General features: G+C 44.4%; 1 protein-coding gene and 1 long non-coding RNA gene across 8 annotated transcripts in view; one reads left to right on the top strand and one right to left on the bottom strand.

Annotated features, from left to right (window-relative positions):
• The first annotated feature begins 854 nt into the window (after positions 1 to 854).
• Trim9 (E3 ubiquitin-protein ligase Trim9) overlaps positions 855 to 24,549 on the top strand; it is a 102,696-nt gene continuing 79,001 nt past the window's right edge. For 3 of the 5 annotated variants that reach the window (XR_013259167.1, XM_077420704.1, XM_077420703.1), the window contains exons 1-2: positions 855 to 2,447; positions 5,838 to 6,113. Coding sequence is in view for 4 of the 5 variants with exons in the window: in XM_077420704.1 (XP_077276830.1) it covers positions 1,959 to 2,447; positions 5,838 to 6,113 (765 nt within the window). In the remaining variant the exon portion in view is untranslated. The remainder of the gene's footprint in view (positions 2,448 to 5,837; positions 6,114 to 24,549) is intronic. The other 2 variants (XM_077420707.1, XM_077420706.1) reach the window with 1 other exon arrangement.
• LOC143905350 (uncharacterized) overlaps positions 3,220 to 24,549 on the bottom strand; it is a 29,525-nt gene continuing 8,195 nt past the window's right edge. For 2 of the 3 annotated variants that reach the window (XR_013259170.1, XR_013259171.1), the window contains 2 exons: positions 4,083 to 6,097; positions 3,220 to 3,579 (listed from right to left, as the gene is read on the bottom strand). This is a non-coding gene — a long non-coding RNA (uncharacterized LOC143905350). The remainder of the gene's footprint in view (positions 3,580 to 4,082; positions 6,098 to 24,549) is intronic. The other variant, XR_013259172.1, reaches the window with a different exon arrangement.

Raw genomic sequence — 24,549 nt, 5'->3', positions numbered from 1 at the left:
TACGGTATTGATTGTGTGTGTGTAGATATAAATGGTTCCGAGTATTTATAAATTTATTTTAAACGGAGCCTACGTGCTCGATTCTCGAATGGCCTCGATATATGTGCCTCATGTAGGCGCGTCCCTGAAATATGTGCTCAGAGCGTGAAACCGGTTCCATATGGCGAGTAATTTCACAATAATACAGTTGTGCGAAAATAAGACTTGCGTTAGGAAGAAACGGAGTCTCGTTGCCGGGGATGAAAGTGAAATGGAAATCATTTAGAAAATAGACTGTTTGAAAACGCCTTTTACAATCATTATCAGAAAAAATTTATATATATATGATATACATACTTTTATATATGTATCTGATTATATTCTATATAATCTAATTTTTCTTTCTGTTGAAAAATGCTCCGAGTGCCAATAATCGATAACTACAATTGGTTACACTATAATTGGTCATAGACGTTAAAAGTACATTTATAAAGTACAAAATAAGCCCGTAAAATATCTCTCCTTTTACAAACGAGTACATTGCTCGAAGAAAACGTACAGTTCTTCGAGCATCTATTTCTCACTCGGCTTTTTTCGCCAAGTCTCCGTGGATTCAGTCTTGAACTCCCCGCGGAGTCTTCGATTTTGATTTATGTAAAACGAACGGAGGTCTGTTAAACGGTTTGCAAGATACGGAAAAGATGCAGCGAGAGAGAGAGAGAGAGAGAGAGAGAGAGAGAGAGAGAGAGAGAGAGAGAGACTGAAACAAGTTTGGGAACCTCTATTGGCCATCGCGCGCGAGGCCTCGCCGTTCCCCCGTGCGATCACGCTCCTGAGCGTGCGTGGCCGCGGTGCGCGACGGTTCTTTGACTCTGTGCCGGGAGTCAGTCAACCCGGTGACGGCTTGCAGGCTGCGTGCTGGTTTCCGCCAAGCGTGCTCCTCTCGGCGCTCACGATCACGAGAGCCAAGACGCGCGCGAGAGTCCGCGTCCGCGTGTGTACGTGTGCAAAATCTATATCAACGTGCGTATACTGTGATCTGAGCCGACGATCGACTCGGCAATCAGTGGATTTTCGGGAGTCTTCGCACACGTTTTCTCTCACGGGGAAGAGCGCGCTCGGTTCGAAAATGCGAAAAGCCCGCGATGCGCGCGGTCGACAGGTGACACGTTCTCGCTGAAAAGAAGCTTACGTTCCGCTCGTCGGCTTCGTCCCGAAGCGCATTCCGCCTCGAAACGCGATGCATCGCCAACGAGCGCGCCGGTGAGCGAAGCGAGGGATTTTTCTTCGGCCCGATCGGTCGGATCGTCGCGCGTGTTCCGCGATCGTGGGATTCCGTGGGAATGTGGGAACCGGTTGTGGCACTGACGATGAAACGAGGAACCGCGTGCGATCTCTGAGCCGAGATCGATCCAGCGATTACGATCGACGGATTGAGTTCCTTCTCGGTGTACCATCACGCGTGCTCCGGAGTCTTTTCTATTCTTTCCACGTCGTTTGGGAGCAAAGGCCCGTCGATTTATGTTCCGTAACAGCCGCTTTTAAAGAGGATCTACAGGATCGCCCGGTTATTGGGTTTGCCTATAGAAACGCCCGACCTTCGACTCCGGAAGCGTCACAGTTTACGAGGAACGTTTTCCGATAGAAATCCGTTTCCTCGAAGAAACCCTCGAGTGCCATTCTTTGCGGCGGAAGGATCAGAATAGTCGGCAGGAAAGTGCACCGACGGATCTCGAGTACTCCTATCGTTCCCCGGATCGTTTCTGAGCGCCGATCCGGTGAAAGGAGATCAACGGAGACCTTCGCGGCGCCGCGTCGCATCGCCACGTCGCTCGCGCCATCCCGAGGAAGGAATCCTGCAGACGCGAATCCTGCAGAGGCGATCCGAGCTGCCGCGGCAGCTCGAGAAGATCCACGAGGAACTCTCCACGGACTCCAGGACGATCGCCATCAGACGACGTACCGCCGGCGCATCCGCGATGGAGGACGAGCTACGGTGCCCCAACTGCAAGGAGCTGTTCGTGGAGCCGGTGCTGCTGCCCTGCTGGCACGCGCTCTGCCTGGCCTGCGCGGTAAATCTGCAGGCGCCGCCGGACTCGCCGCCGGAGTCCACCGCCGACTCCGCCAACGCGCCCGGCTCCGATCAGGAGGCCGACAAGCTGTCGATCCTGTCGGAGACCGACTCCGGCGTGGTCTGCAGCAGCACGTCCACCAGCTCGCGGCCGGGCAGCTACGTCGGCACCCCGGGGAACGGCGGTTTCCCGCCGTCCGGCGGTACCCTCTGCCTGTCGTGCCCGGTCTGCCAGAAGACCGTCTACTTCGACGAGGGCGGCGCCCACAATCTGCCCAAGTACCGCGCGATGCAGCACATCGTCGACAAGTACCAGGAGTCGCGGAACTCGCGGCTGCAGTGCCAGATGTGCGAGGGGGAGCCGCGCGACGCGACCGTCGCGTGCGAGCAGTGCGAGGTTAGCGCGACGCCTGATATTGTATAAACGGGGGTCGGGGGATGTATATATAGTCGGGGATGCAGTCCCGTTGATGAACGGGATTGCGAGAGGAATGGTACACGAATGTAAGGCGGAACAGCAGGTTGTCGCGCCGGAAACGTTATTTCCCCCGGAACGCGTCGGATTAGCGTGAAAGATTTGACGACTAAATAGAGTACAATGAGAGTTTGTAATAGCCGAAAGTAGCGACAAGACGTAGGAAAAAAAGTAATTAGTCATTCGAATTAAGACGGAGGAGTGACTGTTAAAATAATAAACTAAGGTCAGGCTCGTGTTTTCAAGGCAAAATAGAAAAGAACAATAAACAGTTCGAGATATTAGCTTAAATTATAATTTATTGTCAATTAGACAAATTATTCGGAACGTTTCGGACTTCGCTGAGTCCTTCTGCAGCCGATATAAAATTACAAAAATAAATAAAATATTGTTATGCACGGAATTATATCATAATTAGTAAATGTTAACGAATATATAACGTGAGTTAATTTTAGATAAAAAACTGAAAATTGCAATATAAAAGACTGAACGGAATCGAGCTACATAGTCAAGGGGCTAATAATTGTTAATATTGATTTAATCTTTCGCTTGCCAACGCGTGTATGTTTAATCGGGAACTTTGTAGGAATATGGCAGAATAAAGTTTTAAATAAAAATTCCATTAGAGCTGCTCGTTAATTATGACAACATTGTTTTATTTTATCTTGAACGGACAAGCCATAAATTTCGACAGTATGTCATAATTATGGGTTAAGTTATTCCTATTTAATTTGTCTGGAAATTTTTGAAGAAGATGTTTTTATGCCGCGGCTAAAGAGTTAAAACGTTTTCTTATAGCAAGTCCTATTAATACTTCAAAGTTAAGCAATCAAACTCGTCGAAGTCTTACGATAGCTAAATTAAAAAGAGTTCGTAGTAACTAAATAGTCTGCTTCATGTAAATGCGTAATTTGATATGATCGATTTATGGAGAAGACACGATAATTTCATCTCCTGCTCGGCAATCCTTCTTTTTCTCTCGTCTTCGTGTTTCCACGAGTTTTCTCTTGCAGTTCCACGAATGTGTACACGTGTATAGAAATGTATGTGCACCCTGTAAAAGAAGCCAAACAGAAGATCACGTAGTGTAATATCCGTGCGAGCTTTTCATTATTTTCATCTTTCCGCTCTTTCGGCTCTATAGAAAGTTCTCCTCTCCTCAGCCAGAGACAGGAAAGAAAGGAAGAAAGAAGTGTCTGATGAGACACTCGTCCAGCTTTGCTCAAAAATATATTCCGCAAAAATCATCCGGTCTGAATAAATCGTAGAAATAGTCAGAACTTCGGAAATTGGTATTTTTAATTAAAACCCGAAATCATAAAAAGATGAATGTACGATTAGACGATCAAAAGCATAGATCGAGAAACAGCGTTATTTCCTACAATTATCGTGTTTATCTAGCACACTCGAACGAGCGCGACGTTATTTCCGCCGATAATGCCTAATCCGTCGTCTTTGTCGTCTTTTCCTTCCTCGATATTTCTACCCCGATGCTTTGATTCGATCGTTCTCTCTATATATGAAAACTTTTGCCGCGCCGCGCCGTGCCGTACTTACAGATCGACAAAGTTCCCAAGGCTACCATTCTTGACGACCGCGGCATCAGCCGTGTTTATTTCTCTTGTGTGCTTTCCTCATCCAGAGGCTCGTTAACTCCCCCTCGTTCTTCCTCGAAGTCCACTTCATAACTTTTCTCTTCGCGTTATAAGCGCACTAGAGTCGCTCTCGGCTACAAGAGCCCCGCCGTCTATATCTTTATCGGCATTAATATCGAGCGAGTCGTGGGCGTGTCGTGTCTGAAAGAAAGAAATTTCGCTGGTCGAAATCAAGTACGAGGACAAATCCCGTATACGAGAGAGGCGCAACAAATTTGTTCATTCAACTCCCGCGACTGCACAGATGTTCCCTGTTAATTTCGCGTCGAACAGATGTGTCAAACATCACGGTTTGTTTATGAGAAGAGGTATTTCTATCTTTTTTTAGCCTCTCTGGATAAAATGCAATAAAATGCAATGTTGTTTCGAATACCAATTAAATTATCCCAATAAAAATGTTTGATTAATTACATGTTGCATATTTTTGATTGTTTTATAATTTATCAGTATTGAGGACAATATGTATTCAGACTTACTTAACGTTTGTTGAAAAAAGTAAAGAGAAAACCAGAAAAATATTTAAAAGCGAAAGAAGCACATAAAAATTACCGTGATGTGAGGTTTATTTTTTCGCCGCTGGAGTGTTTAAATAGCTCCAAGCGTTCGTTCTCGGGTTAAATATCTTTCGAAATTTATCGTCACGATGAATCTTTTCTGCTTCTTTTATAAAGTCTAAAAATTCGAACATTTTTTTTTACTATAATATAATTTTGGAATAAATTTTCTTAGTTTTGAGGAACGATATTTTCTGGACAATTGTCAGTTCCGGCATCGCGCGACATGTTTGCGCGATATATTCGCGCAAATCGTCGCCACGTTGCATTCATACTCTCACAAAGAGAGCGATTTTATATTGTTTGGCCGTTCTGTTTGAAAAGATCGAGTTACCGTGCTTCGGAGTGCCGCGTCGCATGAAATATCTCGTTGCGCGACAACGTTGTACGCCAATCGCACACACCCTCGTCTCGCCTCCTCCTCTTGCTCGCTTTCCTCCGAAGTGTTAAATTTCATTTTCGGCCCTCTCGTGGCGGTCCCTCCGGTATACCGCGTTGCGAGACAAGTGGCGGATATTTTTTCTGTGATTTTACACTCGCGCGTCCACGCCGCGCCGGTCGCAACTCCTCGTTGCGCGCGTGGAAAAAAAAAAAAAAGAGAATCGATGCGGTGCCTGCAATTTCATTCGTTGCCGGCAACATTTCCGCGCGCGACGACAATACCTCGGCTATCGATAATCGAAATGATATTATTTCCGAGAAGGAAATACCGAGCGAACGCGGAATATTTTGATGGCGCTCAACAATATCGCAAAAATTGCTTCCAGAAGAGAAATAATGATTCTTATAAAATTAATGATTATTGGCGAGTTCAGTCTACAATTACGTTAGTATAACTTCGGTAAAGATAGAACGTATTTGATGTTTGACATAACTAAGAAAATTTTATCGACGCATCTGCACGCATTTATTAATAGAAATATGGTAAAGAAAAACAAAGGAAAAAATATTGCGACAATTCTTTTTCTGTAGACATTCGGTCAGATATTATGAAATCGGTGTGTTGAAAGTGCCATGGACATAAGCGCGTTCCCTCTTGTATTTTATAATATTTCTTTATATAGTATTTCGCAAGTTCGAAACTCGACGGATCCTTCTTTCAGGTTTTATACTGCGATGCCTGTAGGGAGTCTTGCCATCCGAAGAGGGGCCCATTGGCGACCCACAATCTGGGACCACCGAGAGGCAGCTGGCAATCAAGCGGGAGCAAGGGATCTCGGCCGGAGGGCACGCCGATCTGCAACGATCACAATGGCGAAGCGGTGACCCTCTACTGCGCCCTTTGCAAAATCGCGATATGCGCCCTGTGTCTTCGCGATCGTCATGCCGCGCATCCTCACGACGTTCTGCCGTTGGCCGCCGCCTGCAAAGCGCAAAAGGTGAGTAAACGATCTTCAACATTTTCACCAATGTCATTTTCAACGCGCGGAAAGCGATAAAGTCGATCGAAAATCAGACCAGTATCAGATCAAAAGAGGGTTTTTTTTATATATATATGAATATATATGAAGACTAGAAATAAGAGAAAAAGAATAGCTAAAATAGCAAAAAATCGTAATACACAAAGATAATTCGGATTGTTTACTGTTAGATGTTAGATCCACTGTCGATAATCATGCTTTGCAACACGCGATAGTGCCGAAATTGAAACCTCGCGCGGTTAACGTCGGCTATCGTGTCCGGGTGGTTGCGGAGTGGACAGTAGAGACCAGAGGGGGGATATAGATTTTATATATATTTACTGAAGAATGACGTTGCGCCCGGCGGAATACGCGGCGCGATAATATATGTATATTTGACGATGAACTCCGGCGCGTAATTTATGTGCCTAGCCGCACGGGCAAAATCCGAAAATAATGGATGATGCGGTGCCAAGCCCGTTAACGCGACCAATAATTGAGTTTCAATCTACCCCGCTCGTATACGGCGTATTACGTATATATATGCTATACGCACTTCGACGTGCTTGCATGGAAACGCGTAGTTTTGCGTCGAACTCCCCCGTTGTTCTCCTATCGCATTTTGCACGCCGCGGAATCTCGCGTTTCTATATGTGCGAGTCATTAGCGGGATCGACGATGAAAAATACATTGCCGTTCTGTTAATCAATCATGCGTGCTATTTACGCGTATTTGCGCGTCTCTCGTTGAAATTGGAGTATAATTAAATACGCGTAAAACATATCGCGTAAATTGATCGCAATCAGGCGTTAATAAAATCTCGTATTTCTATCTCGTTCCATATCGTTATCGTTCGCGATATCGTCAGTAAGAATACCTACGTCCATTTTATCGGGAACGTATATTTCATAACGCGACAATAGATATACGACTTTCCGACGTCGCGTCGCGTTAACGCAGGTACTATCGCACTTTTCATACTTCAAAGCGCCACCGAACGTTATCGTATTATTCCTCCGTTGTCGTCGCCGCGAGATAACACCCGCGCAAATTGCGTGCCGACTGATACCGCGACGGCGAAATTGCGGCGGCGCGGCGACGGTCCGTCTGCATTCTCCATTCTCCCTGGGAATACAACGGACGGGACGCGTACACCGGACAGCGTGGCGCAACGACACGATACTCGGGGATCGACAGCTGGTTTCGATATTGCGTGTCCCGCGTGGATGTGCCACGCCAACCCACGAATGTACCACCTCCAACCCTCTTCTCGGCGCGCTACATACGTTGCTCCCGTCGCGTTTCGCTTTCCAGGCCGCCACGCCGGTCGGTCTGGACGCCGACGCACCTGGTCACTTCCTGACATATGGAGTCCGCTCGCTCGCCGCGTTGGTCCCATCATCCGCCGGGAATCACTTCCTCCGCGATTAATCTGATAAATTGCCCGCGCGGCCCAGTCAAAACCGCCTGACTCCAGCAATTCCGTAATTGATTGCCGTCGGACAGGCGGGCGGCGCGGCGCGTGGACGCTCGCTTTTGTTTGCACTCGCCAACCATTATTTATATCTCGAGACGGCACCAGTCGATATAGTTGACCTCGGTGTTAAGATCGATAGCGTTCGTGCCGCGAGCTGTCAAGAAAATCGCCAAGAAAATCATGCTACGATGCCCTCCTAATCGTCGACATCCGCGGCTGTGGCGTATGCCGATCACCTCTGATGGCGAATCGATCGCGGATGATTCAACGAGAATGGCGAATCGCTTCGGGGTTCACACACATTCGTTTTGTAAGCACCCTGTTTGCCGGGCAAATACCCACATTTCAAAAAGCAGTTATACGTAGCTCGATACTCACCGCCGCGTCCGCCGCGATATTGAACTCGCAACGATATTTGTTTCTCTTCATTTTTAAGCGGTTAGGAAATATTGATCGCTCCCATAACGCATTCTGCCAGATAGAATCGTGATTTACGTAATTGTAAATAATCCGATTATTTGTCAATCACGTCGTTAGGCATTTTCGCCGGTTAGTCGGGCGCACAATTTAGCCGAATAGCGTCTTCTGAATAATGCATCTCGCCGAGGGCGTTTATCGAGGCCGGGTGGCCGGGCGGTGCGGACGGGGAGAGAGAGTACCCGCTGAAAGTGCAGTCGCGATAAAGTAATTTGCAACAGGCTCGTTTATCAGCGGGGGCTGTGCGAAGATACCGGGTCGCAGCTGATCGCTGAGCTCTACGGGTGCGGGTCGCAATCATGTCAGCCGCGATCCGCTCGCCCCCGACGCGAAACGTTATGTCGCGTTTTGACACGTAATCATCCGTCACTTTGTCTTCTCTATTTCTCTCTCCCTTCTCGCGTCACCGCTCGGATCGTCCACGCCTCGCCTCCTCCCGCCGCCGTGCTTTACGCACGTGTGCGTCCGAAGCTTTTGCGCAACGATGCCCCGGCCATTATTACACATTAATGTTGACGTACGAGGTAATACTCGCGTGTTGCACCCGATATTTCGGTAATTAGTCTGCCTGCTCGTCGGCTAATCACGGGAATGCCGCGCGCATGTGCGGCACGGCACGGGTGTTCGTGTTTGCAATCGCGATAATGCAATCCGCTGTGAGCTGAACGTGCGTAAGCAGTACTTGTCGGACTTGAGATGCAAATAGCGGGAAATAATCTGCGCCTGAATCAACCGGCGCTCTTTCGGTGCACGCGCGCGCGCGTTAAAAGAGTTATTCTCCGACGCGCCCGCGGTTACCCGCTCTCTGTGCTCGATTCAAGCTTCTAGCCTACGTCCGAGACTTTAATCTGTATAATTTAGCGATTTCATAATAATAGATTGAAGCCCGTTATATCGTGTAATAAATACGTTTCCTCGTGGACGTAATTCGCGTCGTGTAAAAAAACTTGTTTATCAATCCGGATAACGATCGTCCTTATTCCGGCGTTGGAAAATTGCCGTAGCGTTTATCGCCCGTATATCGCGTCGTAACGATAAAACCACGTTTGCAAGTTGCACGTTGGCGCTTAATCGACACGCTAATAACTACGGCCGATGGTCTTGATTGGTCTTAAACGCGACTGAGTGATGGCTGATTGTGAGTGCGCGCGGCGATGAAGGGCCACAATAATAATAATAATCGATATAGCCGGGCTCTCTCGATTCCCGACCTTAATTGATTGTAAATCCGCTTAATCGATAAAAGACCACGTTTTAATAGACGTCTGACGCGTGACGCTGTGTGCGGAACGTCGCTCTCTATTTCCCATTAATTTTCTGGGTATTTAAGTCGCGCGAACGGCGTCTTTATTGAATTTCTCGAAGGATATTACAAATTTTTGCTTTTAATATTATAAATGCGTCGACAATAATATTTAGAAAAGTTCTCAAGACATGTACAAGTTAGAAAGAGATTAGAATTTATAAAAAAACAAAGTCATATATAATTCTTAATGTATATCGAATGGATTATACGGTTTTTTTTATTGAGATAATCTGTCTTTTATAAGGTGCAGAAAACTCCGCTCGTTTTGCAATTCTTGTTAGAACTCCGCGGATAAGAAATTTAACCGCGTATGCTCCCAGTCGAATATTACATTCGCAAGCTTCATGAATCTTGCATGGGCCCGCGTAAATATGCATATAAATATGCATATCTCTGTGTACCTAATGGTCTAAGTCTACGGCAATATATTACAAAGATTCGATTACTTAGTAGTTAGCGGCAAATAGACGAGGGTTGACCCTGATCCTCTGTGTCAAGTTTACTCGCGCAGAATCGATTGTTTGCGAAGGGTACATTCCGCAGTTCTGCAGACATCATCGCGCAACCTCCCTGATCTCTTATGAAAATTGTCGCGGTAGACTGCGCGTTCGGCGAGAACCGTCGCACGAGCAAAGCGGAAGTAGCTTGCGAAAATTAGAATGTTACGTAACAGCGAGGAAATAAGTGTAACGCTTTTGCGGTTACCTTATTGCTTGCAATATATATAATCTATGTAACGCGCGTATATATATAAAAATCAGCACGGTCGGTATAGAAAATAATCTTCTCGCGTTCTTTCGCAATGTATAAAAATTAAATTAAATACAAAATTAAATTCCACCAAATCGTTATTTTTGTACTCGGAATGTTTTTTTATTTCCGGCGAGAGTTGAGTTGCCATTTTTTTCCTTGAGGTGCACAAGTTTCACGCCCTTAAATTTTCGAGCTTCGTTTCCTCACACCGCTGTGTGTGGCGTTTGTCGAGCGAGAGAAGAAGTCGGGCGCGCGCGCGAGACCTCACCTCATCCAGTCTTCTGCCGTCGTGGAGCGTCCTCGAGGCGACTGAAATCTGCCTGCTCTTTCTTCAGCGCGGCGGGAGGGCAGGCAGGTAAAAGAGACGCCGGAAGTCTGACGGGAAAGGGGGAAAGTCGCTGTCGAAAAATCAAGGTACGGTAAGCGCACCGCGACGTTCGCAATTTCCTGATCGAGGGGGAAACGCCGCGCCGCGCCGCGCCGCGCCGACGGAGTTGCGTCTGCCTGCCTGCCTTAAACAGCCACGCCTCGATTCGCGTGTCACAAAGAGCGTATCCGCGTACCTACCGTGGCCCCTTAAGGCGACGGAAAAGTTGGACGAGGTAGCGCGGGAGTAAAGGAGGTTGAGAGCGAGCGAAGATGAGGAGCAGCGAGCGCAAGCGAGAACGGATATATAAAGGCCCATTTAGACAAAACGAAATCTTTCGAGGTTCCGCGACCAGCCTTTTTTCAAAAAAGAGTTCTTTGCAGAAAGGGAAAGTCGAGCTGAGATCAGTATGATAATTTCCATAACATAGGAAAAGCCTGCGTCGCATTTACCTTTTAGAATTTCGCTCGAAGTGAACGGATTTTATATAAAGGGAACTGAATGCCAGTTTTAATTATCTTGCAGAATTCAATATCGGAGCTATAACGATGCGGAATTATATTTGATTTTCAATCCTTTTCACTTGGACGAATCTCGTGTTTTATTGAAATAAAGTTGTGAAATCTCGCGTTGCGCAAAAAATGCGCAAATATCTCGATTAAATATATTTCATTTTTCATATTGCCAGAGTATTTTGATACATATATATATATATATAACCGGCAAATGATCAAATGCTTCACGGCAGAAGAGTATTTTGTTTCATATATTTTTTATTATATTAATATAAGAATATAATTAGCGTGTCTCTCTCTTAAGACTTATTCAACGACTCTATGTGCAAAAATATTTAAATGTTTGGCTGAACTGAAATTTGTATAGCGCATATATTCAGATGATAACATATTATTACTGCATCGCGACAAAATCACATATGCAGAACTTTGCGTGTCACGTGGAGCCGGTCTAGTCGTTCTTGTACATACGATAAGACCTTCGGAAATCGTTAGGTCTAAACGGGCCTTAAGTCGACGCGGCTGAAGAGCGGAGAAACGCGGCAGGGGGGCGAGGGAGGAAGGGGCACAGCTGTACACAGGGATCCGAAGGTAGTACGGTACGCGCTCGATTGCTAGTGTGGCACGGCGTGGCACTCGTGATATCGCGTGGCGTAGGAGAGGTTCAAAGTGCCGTGGGGCACTACGGGCGAAAGAAAGGAAGAAACGCGCGAGATGGGAGTATAGCCGGGTTCACGGGCGAATGTAGGAGAGGCGAGGGTGAGATAGAGGCGGTGAGGCACAAACCGGCCCAGGACCGGGTGATTCTCTGATATCACGTATTACGTATCACGGTGCTGATACGCGTCTGTGCGCGTGTATATTTAATCGTGTGTACGTGCACACTCACGTGCATGTACACGGAGAGACAGCCACAACATAGCCCGGTTCTCTCGGTATTTTCTTTTTTCCTCCCTTTTTCTCCCTTTCTTTCCTTCACCGGTTTCCCCCTCGCCACCTTCCTCTCTCGACTGCCCGTTCTCTCGCTCCCCTGTGTCCTCCCTCCACCCATCGCCGACGCGCGGAGAAGGCTAAGCTCGTCTTCTTTTTGCCGCGGGAACTCTCGAGGTCTCGAGTCTCTCGCGCGCATACCCCAGAGGCAGATCGTTTGCAACGCGTACTTAAATACAGACACGCGGCACACTCTCCGGAGTGTATTGCATACGGTGGCCGGTCTTAAAGATGCGGGGGAAGACCTGGAGTAACGACCTCTCTCTCTCTCTTTCTCTCTCTCTCTCTCTCTCTCTCTCTCTCTCTCTCTCTCTTTTATTGACTGTAACGACACTGGCTGTGCAATCGAGCTACGGGCGATCGCTATCTTGTTGCTCGTTTCCCATTTAGCTGACGATACAATACATAACTAAGCTTCCATAGCAAGAAATGTAGAGAAAAACGTTAATTTTTTGATTTTATAAAAATATCTATATAATTGAATTGATTATTTTAGAAAGAGAGACTTTATGAGACTTTGACAATTCTTAGTTTTAATATGAGAAATATTTTCTAGCATTATTGCAACTGCACAATGGCATTTTATTATTAATTAGGTCAATCGGGCTAGAATCTCTTCGATATAAATGTATTAACATAAGAGAAAATCATGTAATCGATCTTTGATATTTTTAGACTGAAGTCTTTTCAGAAACTTACGTCATTAATAAGGGGAGAGCTAAGATTAAAATTAGATTATCACATATACAATATAGAACATCATACGTAGGTTCTATTATTACATGTCCATAAGTAAAAGCAATGTCTTACATTTTAGAGCCACGATAATTAATACTTGAAAAAAATATTCGTACCATTTCGAAAGAGATTCGCCGAAGTGAGCAATTTTTGCTTTTCGCCCAAAAGGCATGTCGATCAAAACGAAAACGTTCAACGGCAAACTTCAGCTCCTCCACGGGCGAAATATTTTCGATCGAAATAGCGGTCTGCGGTACCGCTACGGTCTTTAAAGTTGCAGTACCGAATCCCGGGGAGATCGGAGAGAACGCGTAAACGCGTACCTACGGCGCGGCGTACTCGCGATCGGGTATTCGCACGCGCGGCGTGCTTCGGTGAACGCACACGCGGTCGGATGCTTTGCACGGGCGTGGTGCAGTGAACCGCGGAATCCCGGTAGGACGGGTCAGTGACAATTTTTGCGGGTAATATACACAAGAAGAGAGAGAGAGAGAGAGAGAGAGAGAGAGAAAGAGAGAGAGAGAAAGGATTTCTCGCGCGCACAGCACTCGAACGCCACGCGGAAGCGAAGGATAATATCGCCGCGCGTTTCTTGCTGGTTGTACGTGTCTCTCTCTCTCTCTCTCTCTCTCTCTCTCTCTCTCTCTCTCTCTCTCTCTCTCTCTCTCTCTCTCTCTCTCCTTGTCCCCCTTTATTCCATTGCGTCCGCAGTAGTCGAGTACCTTTATTGCGTTCCTTGGTCCTTGGTCTCCTCTACCTTCTGCCCCTTCGTCGCCGCACGTTTAATGCGTTTTCGCGAAATTAACTCTTCACCGTCGTCGTCGTCGCGAATGCCCGGGTACTGTCTTTCGTGCGTTGGACTTTTCCGTGGTACTTGCACGGAACTATTTGCGGAGGATTTTGTATTATGCAAACGTTCTTGGAATTTTTAGAATTTTTTACACGTGTGTGCAACTATGTATTATGCATATGCAGTGACAGTAATAGACTGCAGGTAAATGCAAAAATGTGCTTTATTCAGGACGATGGAGTACACAATTTTCATTTTAATCAATTTAATTGTTTTTTTTGTTTAATTCTATCACTCTATATTTCATATTTTCATGCAAAGATCGACGGAGGTAAATGTGTCAATATCCAATTGCTTTTTGCTTCCAATCTGCGATATATAATAAGGCATTCACTTTTAACGAAGAGTCCGCATTTTATTCGGTGAAACGCGCACAAGATAGATTCGCCGGCACTTCACTCTTTCCACGTGTTTGCCCTTTTATCTTGCCCACTGCTGGCGAACGATAGCGAGCGATAGCGAGCGATAGCACTCTCGAGTGCGGCAAACGGTTTCGCCGAGAGTATCTTCAGATTGATGAAAACTAAGGGGGTGCCCGCGCGAGGGGCGGGTGAGAGCGAGGGGATGGACATTTGTGCGCGTTTGCTGTTTATCGAAGGGAATCGTGGTGGCTTTCACGTGCGCGCTCGTTGTCCGAAACGGTCGAACGCACTCCGAAAGGGAAGCGGCTCGAACCGTCGAGAATAATCCGCCTCGGCGAACAAAGTGTCGAGGTCGGACGCGGGGAGACACGTGCGATCAGGCAGCGATGCAGTTTATCCGACTGCATTTTGCCGGAAGACGAGGTTGCCCAAGTACATCGAGGAAAGAAAGGGAAAAGGGGGGAGGGGGAGGGGGGAGGGGAGAAAAAGAAAGGGAGAGATTTATCCAACGAAAAAATCCAATGCACTCTCTAAATAAATCTCGTCATTGATCTCGATCGTCTATCCAGGAATAGACCGGATTTTAGGAGAAAGAATGTTGAAATGCTTAATTGTCAACAATTTTCGACGACGCGATTTAATGCATGTCATATAATAGTAGTAAGGTCCATATTTGCAGTCCATGTGTCTGCTCACTGCTGAGAAATTCTGTTGAAACCGGTCTTCAGAAATAATTGTGGAATGACATTGATATAGTGAATATATAATCCATTAGATGGGGTCAATTAGATATTCTTGATATGTCTGAAACCGTGATTTCACTGAGAAACTCGACCGAAGTTGGTTTCGCGGGACATATGTTGAGTTCTGTTCTTCACAGTTCCCTAATAGATTTTTGATAGAGGGTTATTTCATATTTTAGCTAATGATATTGTCGATAAATTGTAAATTCAAAATCGTAACTTATCAATCTGTTATCTGTTATCGATTTTTACTGCTTGGCTGATTTTGCTTTTTTTGCGTGTAGATTCTATCTACGTACAATGTATGTACATTATCGGTAACCTGGCTAATGTATTGATAAGTTGATAATTTTTAATTGTTACGCGCAAATATTATATTTAATTTTCCTTTTTAAACGAAGGTAAATTATAAAACAAGACGTGATGTGAATCGGCCTGACTGGCAGTAATTTATTGACGTAACGACGTTTCAGCCCTTACTTTGGGTCCTTATCAAGTTAATTTAACAACGATAGAACGTTGTGCGTCAAAATTACCGAAATATTTGGGTCATAATTAAATATTGTGTAAGCGGTCGGTAAACAGAAATAGAATAACAAAAATATAAACTTGGTTGAGAGACATGATAAAAGCTAATTTTTTTTTGTATTTGTATTCATTCGGTTAATATTTTTTGGAAGGTGGGGCTTTGATCGTGTCTCTTAACCAAGTTTATATTTTTGTTCTATTTCTGTTCACCGACCGCGCTTACACAATTTTTAATTATGACTCAAATATTTCTGTAATTTTGACGCACAATGTTCTATCATCGTTAAATTAACTTGATAAGAACAAAGTAAGGGTTGAAACGTCGTTACATCTAATAAAAAATTACTAGCAGTTAGGCCGATTCGCACGTCTTGTTTTATTACTTTATCACTGGCGAATTATAATTGTATTGAAAGGTAAATTAATTCTTTAAGCATTAGATTTTAAAAGATTTTGTTTAAAATAATCAGTTATTCAAATTTTTATTAAAGAAAGATATATATTATTTGTGCGGTATCAAAACATTTGTTATTATTAGTTACACATACACGCGTCAATAAAATAATAAAACTTGCTGGATTAAAATTAGCGAATTACTTTTCCCGTTAAGATTTCCAAAATGCTCTGAGCAGAATTATGATGGCGATACCAATGAGTTTAGAAAACCAAATATACAAATACATATACGATATGCGATAATAATTAATTCATTGATATCCAGTTTCAACAGCAAGGAACAGAATTCTCCCGAAGGAATTCTAAGGAATAGATCGCGCGAGGTAACTTCTTCGATAAATATATAGCCTCGGTATATTTACCAGGAAGTTAAATCGCGAGACGGTTGACTTTTTCAAACATCGCGCACGTTTGGGCAACCGTCGCGTAGCACCGTAGCGCGCTGTGCTGTGTGTTTACGAGGTCGGCGCACTCAGACGCGCTGTTATAGCTGTTATCATTCGTACGGCGAGATCCGAGTAGGCAACGTCGCTGCTCCGTGTAACGCCGTATAACGTCGCATTACCAACTCGCGACACGAACACGCGGACAAGTTGCCGCGGGATACACGGAACGTGATTCTTTTCTACAATTAACAATTATCGGTGCGCGCCGTACTACAAGGCGACGATTATTTTTTGACAGATTTTTGACAGATTCTGGGTCGGTATAATATCATGCACAGTCTCCGATTAACGTGATTCTCCGATTAAACTCACTCTGCATCTCTTTCTAACTATCCCCCTAGAAAAGAGACGGAGAGTGAGTTTAATCGGAGAATCTAGGGAGAATCACGTTAATCGGAGACTGTGATACCGGCCCTATTTAGCGCGATTTCTTCTTTCAAAGCGGTACAGGCAAAACGATAGATATAGAAACTACGGAATTGTCGCCTCGTTCGGGAAAAAAATGGAGTATTCGTGCCACTCATTCATTTCATGCCGTGTGTGATATTTCGTGACGACGATGTGTCGGCGTACGTTTTATTTGTTTATCACGCGTTGTAAGTTGTGTAAGCCGAATGAGAGAGTCGAGTGAGATGGCATATCGATATATCGATGTGTCGCGGCGAGCGACGATCGGTAGCGAGACTAGGGGAGTGGGGAGTAGAGATTAATATGGCGGACAAGAAGAGGAGGTCGGCTGTGTTCAGTGTTGTGTGAGACGGTGTAGGATAGAGTTTTATATACGGCAAACGTCGTCGTCGGCCAAAGTTATTCACCACGCACAAGACGCCAAACGCGCGATTCTCTTCTACATTAACAACTACGCGGTCAATCCTCGCAATTAGTTTCTCATGTCGGGGCTGCTCATCGAAAATGATATTTCGCGCGATCTCTTTCGGAGCAACAGGACGGAAAAGAAATGTGAATTACGGTTGCAAGGAATATTTGGCGTGTGTGTATATATATATATATATATATATATATATATATATATTTGTATATACCGTATTAAATATTTCGTAGCGGAGACGAACCGGTATGCCGCAACTGAGCGCTTGTTTTTTCGACGCGCGCCAAGCTTTGCGTTTATACGTGCTCGAGACTCGAACGCGTAGGCACCGGCCGGCGCGAGCTCTCTCTCTCTCTCTCTCTCTCTGCTCCGTGTTGTCATTATTTCCCGAAACGCGTTCGTGGCGAATATAAAATAAAACGGCAGACGCGATTATCCCTTGCGATTCGAAATTTGCGATCGTCATCTACCGCGATCGATGTCGAATGTGCGAACAGCGTCGAAAGTGCCGTGCAAAGTAAGTGTCGCGCGATAGCGATTGATTTTCGCGAGCGAGTGTTGTGCAAGTACCATGAAGCAGCGTCGAAGGAATGAAAGGAGAGGAATAAGGAGGAGGAGGAGGCCTGGGAGGCATCGGGCAACGGCGGAGCAACCCAGCGGTAAGTAAAATTACTCTTTTATTACTTTATCTATTACTTGATCGCAAAGAATTGATCGTTTATTACTAAGTTACGTCCGCGTAATAATTACTTTTTCAGGTGTTAATTATTTGAAGCGTTGCTATAATTTGCCATGCGTTTTTGTATTTTACAGATCATCCCGGTGTTACAACTCCGCTGCTGCGCGTCGGATCGGTGAGTCGAGGCAAATTTTAAACTTGAGACAATATGGATCTGTGTGAAGAGCTATTATAGACAGACAGTAACGTTTCATAGATTTATCGCCTTCAAATCGATGAGCTAGGGCAGATTAAAAGTTGGTATATTTAATCCTGAAATATGAGTAAAATTAGCCGTCGATTTATTGTGTATAGAGAGTGCGCGATAATGAGCTCGTAAAGAGAGCTCGTTATGCGTATTATTAATTGGCGCAATCTTGTATTACGATATACGGCTAAATAATTGTCAGATACGTCAGTCGCGTGAAATTTATACAGATACGCGAGTAAAAGTAAAAGAGGAAATATAGGAAATATTTCTCGTAGATAGAGAGTAAACTCAACGAAAAATGATAAATGATAATATAATTTACACAAAAGATAACGTGCTTTCTCAAATTTAATAACTACGTTATCATCGTTTACTCTTTTTGCTAAGCGCAATCTCTACACGCGTTTTTCAGGAAATGCAACTCAAAAAATATCACGAAGATAATTAATATTAATAATATTATTTGACCAGATTTTTAATATTATAAGTGATTAAATTTTTTGCTCATAGATAAATATGCTCATATCAATAAAGACCAGTACATAAAATATATTGACGTTTTTAAAATATAAAATATTTATTTAAATATTAACTATCTTCATGTGGACATGGAACGAAAGAAGATATTTATATTTTTAAAATGTATTTACGCGTGAAATAAAAATAAGTTATAAAATAAAATATAGTAGGGAAAAATGGTTAATATTTCGATATGGATACTTTACATTCTCTCTTTTCTCTTCTTTCCAAATTTGTTTCTTTATTTAATCAAATTTGAATAATGTGAAGATTATAAATAAGATTTCATGTCCGCTGAATGAAATCTCAGCTGATCTTTAATCAATCAAAACTATTGAACTGTTCGTGTTTCAGGATCTGAAATTTTATTTCGATCTCATTTGATATTCTCGAGACCCAAGTAATGACTATAAATATGGGCCTAAGTGACTAAAATTGTATTGTATATTCATACATTTTATGAATTGAGAAAAATAAGAAACAAAATATGAGAGTTAAGTGACATTTGGGTATCTAGAGAAGCGCGTAAGATCACTTTAGTTTGAATAAATTTAGATCGTTTAATCGCGCTTAATCAAAAGAAGACGGCGTTGCACCGGCGCCGGCGCCGGCGGTAGGAAATTTGTGTTTGGGCGCTAAGAAATTTTGCGTCACATTCTTGACATTACTTGTTCGCCGGTATTCGAGTTCGTTGAACTGCGGAATGCTATAGAGTATCATAAGTTTTCTCCTCCTACGTACATGGTGGCTGTGCTTTCCTAACGGATTAATCAACATACGCTCTTTATAATGAAATATAATGCGGCACAAGCACTCTTTTTCCGTGATTAAATTCTTAAAAGAGAACAGAATGCGTGCCGCAGCAAATATTCTAGTCATAAAATCGTACCTAATAAACACGCTGATTTCACATACCTGTAATTAAGTTACTTATACGAAGAATGCCTCGGAAATATTTTCTACGCGATTAAAAAACATTAAATTAAGTGTGTTGATTGAGATATAAATTTTTAAGAAGTTTTATTATTTTTTTTAGCGATCGATTGATTTATTATTTCATCTCCGATAATTCCGATTTTCAATTCTATTCTTGTTTAACAAATAATATTTGAAAATACATAACATTGCTGAGAAGAAATTAATTTTCGTTGCGAACACAAATACATGCGTGCCGATTTTAATATCTCGCAGAAAGGTTAGGAGAGAGCAACTCGTCCTTATAGTACAAAAAAGCTTATATTTTTCTGTCGGATCAAAACGAAAAAGTCGCCTGTTTATACGTGGAATATTACAGCTCGCGAGTTCGCGTTCGTATAGCCCCAGATGAAATTCCCGCGGAACGCATCGTCGATGATGCAATTTTTCTTCAGAGTCTCCATATGACTCTGCGGGCGCACAGGGTTTTGCGCGTATTGCGTGAACGTCTGGGCGCGCAAATTTCGTCTTGCTGGATTCGCCACGAGAGAAACTCCGGGCGAACTTCTCTCCACAGACCGTCTTACCGCGGCCGTCGTCGTTTCGACATAGCTGTCACGATTCACACACAGCCTCGAAATATATTTCTCTCTTATTAGAGCTTAACGTTTCGCAAGGGGGACGGTGCTTGCGGGGCGTGTGACGCCCGAGGGATTTGCAAGCGGTGCACGGTGTTATTCTCGTAAGCTGTTCATGCAGCGGAACGCAAAAGCTTTGACATATTAATGCATCCGCGACTATCATAATGAGCGTAATATAATTTAGCGGAAAGCCTTATTAGGAAATTGTATAGAATCCAGATTATATAACTACACGTACAACGTGTTTTTAAATGACTTTTTAGAAAATATTAAGTCTAACAAATTTTGAAGACGGAGACATTACGTCTTACATTTTTATGCGAGTTTATGAACGCGTTTTGTCAGAGCGGGGTTGTCAAAGAAACCCGCTTAATTTCTATTCGCGGGCAGCTCGTTTACTCGAAGTAAAAAGGCAGACAATATAGCACCGAGAAGAAAAGCCCCGGTGAAAGAAAATGCATGAGAGCGCATTTAAATCGTACATTCTGGCGCACATACTAAGTACACCTTAGAAAAGTTCGCACAAAGGCGCGCATGTAAATTCGTTCATTGGCAAACCCGGGAAGCGCCTCATTTTTTTCGCGTGTGAAGAGTCCACGGCTCTTAAGCTTTCTATTAAAATTCATAAATTACGCGACCTTTTGCGCCGTCGCGGCGTCGTCGTTGCGATCTTGTTGTACCGTCAGCCGCGTCGTTTTTGTGAATTACGTCGGTGACGTACGTTAGAGAGACGTTAGAGACGTTGATCCTTGATCCATCGACGAGACGATGATGAAATTTTATTTTCGGTCTGTCGCTCGCAAGAGCCACCGCTCGATTCCTGTCGGACGCGCGTTGGGAAGTTCGATCATTCAATTAACGTCCGGACGGATCTGGCGCGGGTGAAATTGAATCATTTGGTCTCGCGCTAGGCAAGCGCGCGGGAGTTCGCCGCGGATCTCGACGGTAACCCCCCGACAGAGCGACCCATGGCATGGGTCTCAGAACTTCGTAATCAAATCACGGGGCTATCGTTAATTGCTTCCGCGTGTTCGATCGTAAACAACCGCATCGGCGATCGAACCTCCTTAGGTCACGATGCCGGGCTCGGCGGCGCTTTATCCCTCTCTTTCGCTTGGGGGCCGGGGCTTATTAAACTTCTTGACGTTTAACCGAACGCGCGGCGAAGTCCGCGAAGTTGCGTTTCCATTCCCGGGGAACTTCTCACCTCGGACAGTAATAGAAAATATCTGGTGAACCGATGGAAGTCGACGAACGAATATCGCGGTTACTTTACCTCCCGTGAGTCTCCTCTCCACCCTTCTCTTTCAATTAAAACTTAATTGCGGCGGCGCGGGCGCGGCGCGCGGCGGCGCGCTGTCCTTATTACTTGCATCTCTCGCGCGAAAGCTTTCTTAATAACGCGTCAGTCGAGTTAACAGCCCGTTTGCAATATTTGTTGAATCGGCAACGGCAATTGCGTCGGACGTTTTTAAATGAAAACGATATATAAAAGTTAAACCGACATGACGGGCCACGAGATTATTGACATATTGACAAGGAGCGACGTTACAAGAGGGTGGGTGGGTGGGAGAGGGGCACTTTATACGATCCGATATGCGTTACTAAAATATTTACGATCGTCTCGATGTCCGTTTTATTCGCGTGTCGGCATGCGGGATGATATTCGTGAAAATTTCGCAATGACGGATGATTTGCTATTCAGACATTTTGATATTTTGCCGAGCTGCCGGGGTTAACCGAGCTTATAATCGAGGATCACCCATGGCAAAGCCCATAATTCACGTCCGCTCCGGGTACGTAATATAGATCATTCCGCGACGCCGCGCGCGCCGGGTCCCTTGAGCGGCGCATTGTTTATCCCACATTGTTCCGCGTCTGCGAAGTATAATAGAAAAGCATCGGGCTCTCGTTGAATAAAACGGGTTAAAAAGACACGTGGGACACGCGCCGCGGCTTTCTCGCGCGCCCCCGCTGCCGGAATACATAATCATTGTCCCGTTCGACGAGTGTCCTCATTATGCCCCTGTCTTTTCTTTCTCGGCATCTGGCGCCCTCGAATCTTATTCCCGCGAACATTTCCATCTCGTTCCCAGTTCCCACGGGGTGTCTCTTCTCGTCTCCTACCTTCCTTGCTAGTACCTTCCCGCGTGGAGCCTCCTCTTCTGGTTCTCCATCTCCACTCTAGTTCTCTTCGCGGCGCGGAAGTTTGTCCTCCCATTATTATTGCCCCATCTTGTCGCTCACTTCCTTCTCTATGTCGCCTCGTCGAAGTCTGCGATGCCACTCGAATCTACGGTGGCTTACAACGGCCGGGATAAAAGCTCTCCCCTCTTTCCCCCCTCGAAAGCTCTTTCCACACCCTTTTTAATACATGCCGCTTAATTTTTCATCGAGCAATCCCACCGACCTGCATTATCCCTGTACTCGCGGGCTCATCTCGGCGAGGTGTGTCGAAGATGTGTTTGCGTTTCGTCGATGTTTCTCCTACTTTGCAAAGTATATACAGCCTCGTAACTCGTCAATATTTTGCACATAAACTATATACAATGACTGAATCAAAAGTCATGATGCGTAATATTTTTACGTCAAAATAAAAGAAGAATTGGGTTACGCTTCGCGCATGTTTCAGAAAGCTAATAGCTTTCAATTTTTCAGTTGAGCATTTATCATTTAAATACGTTCGATAAAATATAACTACCGCGCGTTCGTCGCGCACATGCAAATATATAAATTCGCGGGAACCAAATCTCGCAAATGCGGCGCAAACGTTATTTATATTTCCGCGCGAATGATTTTCGGCGCGCGGCCGGTTTTTTGATCGCGTTTATCGCGCGCAATTTGACAAACAGTATAAAGTTTCGTGAAAAATAAATTTGCGCACGGTGCGCACACAAAAGCGTGCGCGGGCGCGGAGTGCGGTGGCTTACCGGCGGCTTTATCCGCGTCCCGGTCCGATTAATGAGTCGTTGCTAATTCAGCGCGAAATTTACTTCCACCCGCTCTTCCACTACGACCGGGCGCGCGTTCGTTTGGCGGGTCGTTTACGAGGTGTACTATACTTATATGGTACGTATACCGTATACGTAACGTATACGGACTCGTCGACGAGCGTGTCACGGAAACGAGAATAAAGTACGCCGTAACGGCCAGGGATCAGTCGGCCCACGAGCCATTATTTTCCCTTGATCCAACGGAGGGTCTCTCCGACTGCGTATATCCCCGTGTATAGCGTGCAAGCTACTTTATATACATCGCGACGCCGTGTACGTGGCAATTGAACTTTCGCATTCACTGCCGTGATACTTCGTCTATCTCGATTCTCGCCGTGAGATCAACTACGCGAAGTAGCTTCCTGCGAATAGATTGCTACGTAAAGTTTGGGTAACGTGGAACAGCAGCGCATTAATCATCCGGTTGAGGTTGCATTCTATATAGACACGTGCATGGCAGTGATTTCGTCTCTTGGGGTAGGAACCATTGGAAACGTCAAAGTAACGATTTTTCACAAATAGACTGTGCTCGAGCGAAGAAGAGTCATGTATAAAAAATCGATTACGATCGTTTCAAATTATTTTTCGTATATGAAAAATATTTTAGAATATCCTTTAAAATCCCATAAATACGTTCTAATAATTAACTGACAATGATGTAGGTATTATAATAATCGCTAAATATAATACTTACAAACACGTGTTGATATTCCTAAATGAAATTTCGATTCGCTGATCTAAATCGAACTTTGAATAGAAACATTATTGTGAGCAGGAAGAATAATAGGATTATCGTCACGTGTTAGACACGCGTTGCTTTAAGCATCGATTTCTTTACTCCGGGTCTGCTGCTGAAATAAAGTTTATTGTAACAACGAAGAGTATAATAACCCACGAACCATCGTTTCTTGTTGATTCAACAAAGGGTCTTGACAGTTACGAGATACGCCGTCTATATACTAGATACGATTGCAAGATAAAATTCTAGAAAATTCAGAAAGATGGTATAAGCTATCGATTTTGTTTCGAAGATGTTTGTCTTTGGCAAAGATGGAATTTCGTAAAATTAATATACATAAAATTTTAAACTTTGACTTTTCAGTTAATCTTTAATTTTATAGAATCTACCGAAAATTTCGCACTCCAGGAATCTTAATAATTTTCCGATCTGTGCGCGAGTTCAGATGGCGAAACGCTAAAAAATTCGCAAAGCTTCTGCATATATTAGCTTGTGAAAATTATATCTTATCTTTCAAAGTGCTCTTTTTATCATTCATAATTTATATCAGGCTGTCCGCCGAGACTCCATCAATAATGAACGAAACTCCATTTCGTTGGATCAGTTAAGGATCAAAATTATGTACAGAGGATACGTTGACATAAATTATTGCGCTTTCAGCGTGCAATATTATCATCTTTTCTATCGGCAATCAACGGTAATATACGAGCGTCAGCGATTCGCGAGCGGTTTTATCGTGCCGCGGCATCGATTCTAGCCGGCTACATCGAGCGCGCCGCACGCGCGTAATATATGCGGCACGTGTTACCCGCACCGCGGGGGGAGGGGGGGGGGGCAATTTT

The sequence above is a fragment of the Temnothorax americanus genome, unplaced genomic scaffold (genome assembly GCF_048541705.1).
Source record: "Temnothorax americanus isolate GAGA-0224 unplaced genomic scaffold, ASM4854170v1 Scaffold6, whole genome shotgun sequence".
NCBI lineage: Eukaryota > Metazoa > Arthropoda > Insecta > Hymenoptera > Formicidae > Temnothorax > Temnothorax americanus.
Note: the sequence above shows the minus strand (reverse complement) of the source record. Positions and strands in the feature narration are given on the sequence as shown.